This window comes from Harpia harpyja, chromosome 9, assembly GCF_026419915.1.
Source record: "Harpia harpyja isolate bHarHar1 chromosome 9, bHarHar1 primary haplotype, whole genome shotgun sequence".
Taxonomy (NCBI): Eukaryota; Metazoa; Chordata; class Aves; order Accipitriformes; family Accipitridae; genus Harpia; species Harpia harpyja.
This window is the reverse complement of record NC_068948.1, coordinates 22,515,305-22,523,162: the sequence shown is the minus strand read 5'-3', so window position 1 is coordinate 22,523,162 and position 7,858 is coordinate 22,515,305. Positions and strand designations below refer to the sequence as shown.

General features: G+C 61.4%; 1 protein-coding gene across 1 annotated transcript; it reads right to left on the bottom strand.

Annotated features, from left to right (window-relative positions):
• Positions 1-52: 52 nt before the first annotated feature.
• Positions 53-6,679, bottom strand: CALB2 (calbindin 2). Its single transcript, XM_052797879.1, has 11 exons — positions 6,541-6,679; positions 3,229-3,305; positions 2,945-3,037; positions 2,777-2,857; positions 1,870-1,926; positions 1,686-1,763; positions 1,473-1,528; positions 1,225-1,264; positions 1,070-1,123; positions 758-829; positions 53-464 (listed from the first exon to the last, which is right to left on the bottom strand). The coding sequence occupies exons 1-11, from the start codon at positions 6,629-6,631 to the stop codon at positions 348-350; spliced, it is 816 nt and encodes a 271-aa protein (XP_052653839.1). The 5' UTR covers positions 6,632-6,679; the 3' UTR covers positions 53-347.
• Between the last annotated feature and the right edge of the window lie 1,179 nt (positions 6,680-7,858).

Genomic DNA, 7,858 nt, shown 5'->3' with positions numbered 1-7,858 from the left:
ACGATAAAAACGCAAAAGACCAAATGAAAATGACACCCCCCTCCCCCCCCCGCCCCCAACAACAACAACAAAAATAATAATGAAACCAACCAGGCAGAATGGGGTAAAAAAAATAAAATAAAATAAGGGTTTTCCCCCAAGGTGGGATTTTAACAATCTACAGCAAACCCAAGAGCTGCTGGGCGAGCGCCGGCAGGGGGTGGGGTGGGGGGCAGTAGGCGCTGAGCCCCCACCGGGGGCTCAGCGCCCACCCCCCCCCCCCGCAACCCCCTCGACAGCGCTGCAGTGGTGGGTGCTCCCCCACTGTGCTTGTTTTTCGGTGAGGAAGAGCTTGGGGTGGGGGGGTCCTACATGGGGGGCTCATTGCAGAGCACGATCTCCAGTTCCTTGCGGTAGAGTTTGCCCCCGTCAGAGAGGTTCATGATGCTCTTCCTGTAGTTGGTGAGCTGCTGGATGTTCATCTCCTGGAAGGAAAGGGGAGGAATGGGTGGTAATGGTGGGGCTGAGCACCCTGGTTCTCCCTGGGGGGGGGCACCCCCAGGCTAGGACACCCGTGTCCCCCCTGCCACCGCCAGCTCTGGCGCAGCCTCCCATGGGGACACAGGGTTGGCATCTAGACCAGCTCTCTCCTGGTGCCTGGGGAACATGGATGGAGGGGGTGGAAGATGCTGCTGAGAGACGGGAGGAGGCACGGGGGGGTGTGGTGGTCTGGGGGGGGCACCCTGGCTCTATCCCCCACTTACTCCTCCCCACTTACTTTCTTATTCTTCTCGTACAGGTCTTTCAAAAGCGCGTCCAGCTCATTCTCGTCAATGAAGCCACTTCCGTCCTGGATAACGAGGGAAGGACGTCAGCAGCGGGTAGGACACAAGCCCTATAAGCCCCCCCCCAAGGCATGGCTGTGGGGGGCACCCCCAGACCCTTAGCCAGCACAGCCAGGTGTAAACCCAGCGCTCGCACCCCAAATCAGAGCAGGGAATTGACCCAACCGAAAACACATGGGTTGGTTTGGGTTTTTTTTTCTGAGTTATATTTATTTGGGGCAGTTTCCTAGGAGCCGGCTCCCTACCTTGTCATAGAAGGCGAAGATGGCGTTGAACTCCTCCGAGGACAGCTTCATCCCCTGAGCAGTGGCAAGGAACACCGGAGCATGAGGAAAGGGACAGAGATGCAAGCAGGGAACAGGAATGTTTTGGGGTTTTTTTATTATTACTTTTATTTTACCTGGAACTTCAGAAGGAAGTTTTCTTGCACGGGCAAAAGTCTGTAAAACAAGAAGGGCCGAGATGAGCCAGAAGCCACCAGAAAAAGACACTTTTTTTAAACCAAAATGACTTTTTGTTCAGAAACAATGAGCAAATTAAAGAGGAAAACTGTTTTCCTCCGAAGCTGGAGCAGAGTCTTCCTAGACACAAGTGTTTTAGGGTGTCTTTCCCTCCCCACCGCTTCCTTCTCACCGCCTGTGACCTTACCGGGACATCTCCGAGAGGCCCAGCTTCCCATCACCGTTCATGTCGAACATCCGCAGCTGCCAGGACACAAGCGGCACCCGGTCACCCATCGCCACCTCCTCCCCACTCTCCCACCCGCTGTGGGGTGGCGAGACTCCCTGAGGCTGGGGGCAGGACCTGCCCTGCCTCGGGGGAGCCGTGGTCCCCCAGGACCAGCCCGGAGGTCCCACTTACGATGGTCTGCGTGTACTCCTGCAGCTTGGGCTCGTCATAGGGCCGGTTCGCCTTCTTCAGCAGGTCCGACAAGAAGCCCTGGAAGGAGAGAGGGCTTTGCTGGCTGTCCCCATCCCTGGCTGTCCCAGCGGGCATGCCCCACCAGCAGGGACCCGGCTCAGCCCACCCCACGCCCACAGCCCACCTTGAGCTCGTTGGCTTCGATGTAGCCGCTGCGGTCTGTGTCGTACCTGCGCCAAGCCTGCAAAGCAGCCGCCGCGAATGTTAGCGTGGGCTTGTGTCCCATGTTTCCCCCCCACCAACAAGTGGGTACCCCCATAACCCCCCCGCTTGGAGCATCCCCCACCACCCTAGCAGAGATGGGGTCATCTCACGGCTCCAATCTTGGCTCGTGGTGGCCTGAGCAGTGCCACATGCTCTCCCTTGGGGCTGGATGCTTTTGGTCAGCCCCATACCAAGAGTTCAAGTGCTGTTATCCTCACCCCCACGTGCAAGGCTGGGCTTTAAGGTTTGATTGCATCCCCCAATTAAACAATAGCACTTAACGCCCCCGCCATGCCATGGAGCACTCCTCTTTCTGCCATCGCCTCCACCCTGGGTTCATTTTCCAAGCACAAGCTATACCTGCCCGCCCCTCTCTACCCCCAGCTGCGTTTCAGTCCCCATCAGCAATTTCTCTCCCACCCTGCAGATGGGTTCACCCTGTGCAAGGGCACGGCGAGGTTTTGGGGTGGCCCAGACCAGTGTTATCTGCTTCAGCACATCCCTTGGGCACTAAGGACTGACCACCCCAAAGGGGGAATTTACAGAAACAGCTCCAAATCTCTGCAGCTCACCTCACCTGGAGACCAGGACAAGGTGCCTGGCTGCCCTGAGAGGTGCCCGAGGGGCACCGAGGACTGGGAAAACTTGCCACACTCCCTCTCTCCCCCCAAACCAGCACTGCCTCCCAATGCTGAGTTAAAGCCAAGAGTCTGGGGGAGACCCAGGGAGGTTTGGGCAATGCCAGCACTCAGTTGTTTCTCCATGGTGGAGCCAGGCACCGGGGACCAAATCCCATGGGAAGCCCCGACACAGCCCGTCCTGCTCACCTCCATGAACTCCGAGCTGGAGCCCACATGCTGGCGGAAACACAGCAGGAAATTCTCCTCCGTGGGCAGGATCTGGGCCAGCTGCGGGGAACGCGAGCATCAGGGGGAATGCGAGCATCGGGGGGAACATGAGCATCCCCGGGAATGTGCAGGGCCAGCACCACTCACCTCTGCCATCTCAATTTTGCCATCCGCGTTTTTGTCGTACTTATGCATGAACTCCTTCATCTTGTCACCCAAGTTGTCGTTCTTGGAGTCCGGCTGGCAAGGACAGGGGAAGGGAGTGTTTAACTCCCCACCCCCAGGCCGGTGTCCCCCCCCCTTCCCTCCCAGAGGTGCCCTGGTCCCGCTTGTCACTGCCATTCCCAAAGGAGATGGGGTTGACGTGAGCCTGAACCTTTGGGCAGGAGGGAATGGGGGAAGGAAGGAGCAAAACCAGGAGAGGCCCTTACCACACCCGCCCCCTTCCTCGCACTTTCTAGCTCCTGGAAGAAGTTTTCCAGCTCTTTGCCTTCGATGTAGCCATTTCCTAGGGAAGGAAAAAAATGCAGTAAGTCACCCCCTCCCCCAGTGTCAGAGGGCAGGAGGTGAGGGAGGGATGGTCCTGGGGGATGCAGCACCTGTCCCCCTCTGCACGGGGACACAGCTCCGAGGTGACTGTGGCAGCAAAGAAACACCAGCTGATGCCGGGGGTTATACAAACCCGGCAATGCCCGAATTTGCAGAGAGCTGGAGCCCCCCCATGTTGTAGCTCGGAGCGGGGGCATAACCCCAGACTTGTCCCCTGCACCTGCTTGTAGGGTGCAGGGGGCTTTGTCCGCATCCCCCATCACAGGGGACTTTGTCCCCATCCCAGTGTTTGCTGCATTTTCTGCATCTGATGCTGTAAGTGGGTGGTTTAATTAAACCTCTCTGTCCTGCCCGAGCATCCCCCAAGCAGGACTGTCTCCTCTCAACCCACTGTGGGGGCCAGTGAGGGCAAACGGGGAGCAGAGACAAGGCAGCCGGCACAGCATCATCCCCCTGGTGCAGGATCAGTCCCAGGATGGGGTCAGCCCAGCACTGGTCTCCGAGGTGGCTGGGGACTCAGAAAGGTCCCTGTCCCATGTAAACCCCCACCCCTGGCTGCTGATCTCCGTGCCAAGATGTGCTTCCTATGGAACCGGGGGTATCCACCGCCCTTCCCTGCCCGCAGGATGCTTGGTGGCAGGACGGCTCAGCCAGGACCCAACCATGGATCACTCCCACAGCACTGGCCCTCGGTGGCTTTGAGGGGGTGACTGGCATGCTTCGAAGCAGCAGGGTCGTGCCACAGCTGGGGGACCTCAGTGAGGACACCGGCTCCATGGTGCTGCCAGGCAAGATGTCACCTCCCTGCCAGAAATTGTCCCTCCCACCAACAACTGAGCACAGCTGGGGGACACTGCCCTTTCCTCCAAAGTGCCTGACCGAGGGATAGCCAGGGCTCTTCCTCATGGGCATTCCCCCCCACAAAACCCATCCCCATTTCAGCCCCCAGAGGCTCAGGCCATGGTGCCCAGCTCTGCGCCGCCTTCAGCATCATCACCCGCGGGCTCCCCAGCAGCATCTTCTCCCCTAGGAATAACCCATCCACATCCCTGCTGGAAGTGCCTGGGGAAGTCCCACGGCACCTTCCTCTTTGATGGCCTCATCCTGATGGATGAGCAGCATCCCTCCCAGGAGGGGACAAGGGGCTCTGGTGGTGTCAAGGTGCCGGTGTGAGCCACCGAGGGGCTTAGCTTTCCGCTGCACTTCCCAGGGGTTTTGCTTTTGTGGGTGTGGGAGAGCCCCAAGCTCCTTTGAATTCAGTTGGAAAAAAAAAAAAAATCAGCAAGAGTTTTGAGCAGGGAAAAAGAATAACGCCAAGAAAAGTCATGGCCAGTAGCTTGGTTTCTCCCAAACAGCAGCTTGGACAGGTCTGATCTGCGTCCGCAGAGCAGCAGGGTGCGGAGCAGCTCTCCACTCCAGACAGCCATGGCCAGTCCATGCGGCTGCGCTTCGGAGCCTCCCCACACCACAGAGCCATGGGACAGCTGTGGCTGGCAAAGTGAGGGCATCAAAGACACCCAAAGGGACATCTCTGGGGCATGAGGAGCCTTAAGGGGAAGCAGGTGAAAACCCCATTGGAGGGGTTTAAGCACAGGGAAGAGCTTGGGTGAGACAGCCCCGTCCGCAGGGGGATGAACCCCAGGTCCCTCCATCACCCCATGCCCGTCGGCAGAGGGAAGCAGCCACGGCTGTTGGATCTCCCACCTGGTGCGGCCGAGCATCGTCCTCGTCAAGGCCACCATCTCACCCACCACCCGAGTCCCTCCTCTCCTGGGCACCTGCCGTGGCGCAGCCCGACAGCGTTGCCCTGGCCAGGGGCCACGGGCCAAGCTGGATCCGTGCCTGCCTCTGTGTTTTGAAGATGACGGAGCACATCCAAGGGCGCAGCGGGATGTGCTGCAGGAAGGCAGCTGGACACCCCACACCAGGAGCTGCCCACTCCCACTGGGCTGTGACCGTCCCACCCTCCCCAACCCCTCGGCTACTCCAGTGCCAGCTCCAGCAGTGACAGAGACAGCCGTGCTCGTGTCCCCCGGTGCTGTGGGGCCACAGGAGGGACCCCGATGACGCGGCCAGGAGGGCACCCAGAGCGGGCTGAGCTTCAGCACGCCTGGAACACTGCATGACGCAGTTCCCAGGGGGGGTCGGTCCCCAAACCTCCCCCCAGGGACGGGAGACCCAGGGAAGGGCAAGTGCTTTCCCCCGGGCTCCTCTTCCCAGCGGGCTGAGCCTCCTTCACTGCACCACAGCCCTGAAATAAACTATTTTCCCACCAAAATGATGCTGCTTTTTGCATTCCCTGTCCCTCTCCCCCCTTTCTGGGGCTGACAGTGATGGGGACTAGGGGTGGCATGCTCAGCTGTGACTCCGTGGGGAGGTGACATCGCTGTTGGGGGCATGGCCACTGCCACAGCATCCCCGGGGAGAGGTTCTGCTGGGCTGGGGAGCAGGTGGGGAGGGACCGAGCGCTCCAGCCATGGAGGGGCCATTCCTCACCCTGCTCCAGGCAAGGGACACCCCCTCTGTCACCCCCCCACCTCCAGGGCAAGGGAGTGGCCCTGGTGCCAGGCTGGTGGCCGTGTTGTCCCCCAAAGAGCCAGGTAACCCAGGTGCCAAGGTTGGGGCACCACGGCAGCAGAAGGGATGGAGGGGACTGATGGTGGGCACCAGGCAAGGGTTTCCTGGGAGGGGACACGGGGGGAAGGGCAGGACCCCCCCCAGCCAGCACCCAGGGATGACAGCAGCCCTGAGCAAACCCCAGCCCTTGGGGGACCCGGCACTCGGGGGACGCACGAAGGAGATCCGGGGCTCAACGTCCCACAGGCTGGGAGCTCCCAGCCGGGGCTGGTGCTGGGCCTCCCCAGCCTTTCCCGACGGGGAGGTCCGGGGGGGGGGGGGGGGGGGAGGGCGATGGTCTTCCCGATCCCGGAGCTCCCCCGCGACGGGGCTGCGCCCCGGGGATTCTCCATCATCCTGGGGGCTCTCCATTGCCCCGGGAGCTCTCCGTTTTCCCCGGGCAGCGGCGGCGGAGGCTCTACTTCCTCTGGGCTTCCCCCCGACGAGATGTCCGGGGACTCTCCGTCATGTCCCCCCCCCGCCGCCCCAGCCCCGCACTCCCGGGGATATTCAGCCCGCCGCCCTCCCCGCCGGTTTTGGGGGGGTGACGGCGGGTCCCCCCGCGTCCCGGGACTGACCGTCCGCGTCGAAATGTCGCCAGACGTCGAGGAACTGGGAGGCGGTGAGCTCGGCCAGGTGGAGGTGCGGGGCCTGCTGCGGGCCGGCCATCTCCCGCTCCCGCCGCCGCTGCCACCGCTGCCGCCGCCGCCCTCCCGCCCACCGCCTTTTATACCCGCCGCCGCCGTCGCCGCCCGCCGCCGCCAGGGGGCGCCGCTGCCCCGGGACACCGGCCGGGCACGGGGGGGGGGGGCGGGCAGGACACCGGCACCGCGGCGGGGGGACGACGACACACACACGACGGGACGCGGGGACACCCGGACACCGGGGCACCGGCAACGCCACGGGAGCGGGCACCGGGAGACCGGGAGACGGGGACCGGCAGGGGCAGCACTGGGCACCGTGGGGGACAGCCTGCACCCTGCCACTTGTCCCTGCCTTGTCACCTACCCTGCGCTATGTCACCTGCCCTGCTTGACGTCACCTACCCCATCACCTATCCCTGCCCCATGTCACCTGCCCTGCCTGACTTCACCTACCCCATCACCTACCCCTGCCCCATACCACCTATTCCTGTACTATGTCACCTACCCCTGCCCTGTGTCACCTGCCCTGCCTAATGTCACCTACCCCTGTCCTGACACCTAGCCCTGCATTGTCACCCTGCCCTGGCCTGCCACCTCCTCCCGCCTATCACTGCATCCCTTCCCCAAGTCCCTGCATCCCTTCCTGTGCCACCCAGCCCTCATCCACATCACCCAGCCCTACCCCTGTCACCGTGTCCCTGCCCTGTGTCACTGCATCTGTGTGCCTTGTCACTGCCCCCCTGCCTCACTGGGCTCCTGATGGCAGCTTTGTGGCTCATGATTTGCTGGTCCTAACAGGAGGAGCAGCGTGGAGGCAGTCCCAGTGCTACCGCCACCAAGGAATCATGCAATGGCCACAGCAGGGCTGTCACCCATGACACACGGCTAGGGCAAGGATGTGAAACCTGGACACTGTGCCTGTCTTTTGGAGGAAAACCCAAGGAACCCTCGGATCAAGGTTTTGCCATCCCTGCTGGAGGGGGTCTCCTTGGAGGGATGGGAGTGATGTTCAGCCCAAAAAGCAACGTTTCTCACCTGGGCTCCCCTTGCCACCCGCCATTTCATTGGGGGATTTTCTTTTCCCAAACAGCAGGGAAATTTCCAGGCCCAAACAAACAGCCACACGTGGGGTTTGTCACTGGCTCCAGCACAGCCTGCCCAGGGGAAGCGTTGCCACGGCTACGAGGGGAAAAAAACCCATAATTCAGATCCAGCAAGAAGGCTTGGCCTATAGAAGTGCTTAATTAAAGAT

Bases quoted from the DNA above. Each gene is read 5' to 3' on its own strand.
- CALB2 (XM_052797879.1), bottom strand. From the start codon at position 6,631: ATGGCCGGCCCGCAGCAGGCCCCGCACCTCCACCTGGCCGAGCTCACC. The intron at 3,306-6,540 runs GTCAGTCCCGGG...TTCCTTCCCTAG, and splicing joins GCGACATTTCGACGCGGACG to GAAATGGCTACATCGAAGGC. The intron at 465-757 runs GTAAGTGGGGAG...CTTTCCTTCCAG, and splicing joins TGTACGAGAAGAATAAGAAA to GAGATGAACATCCAGCAGCT.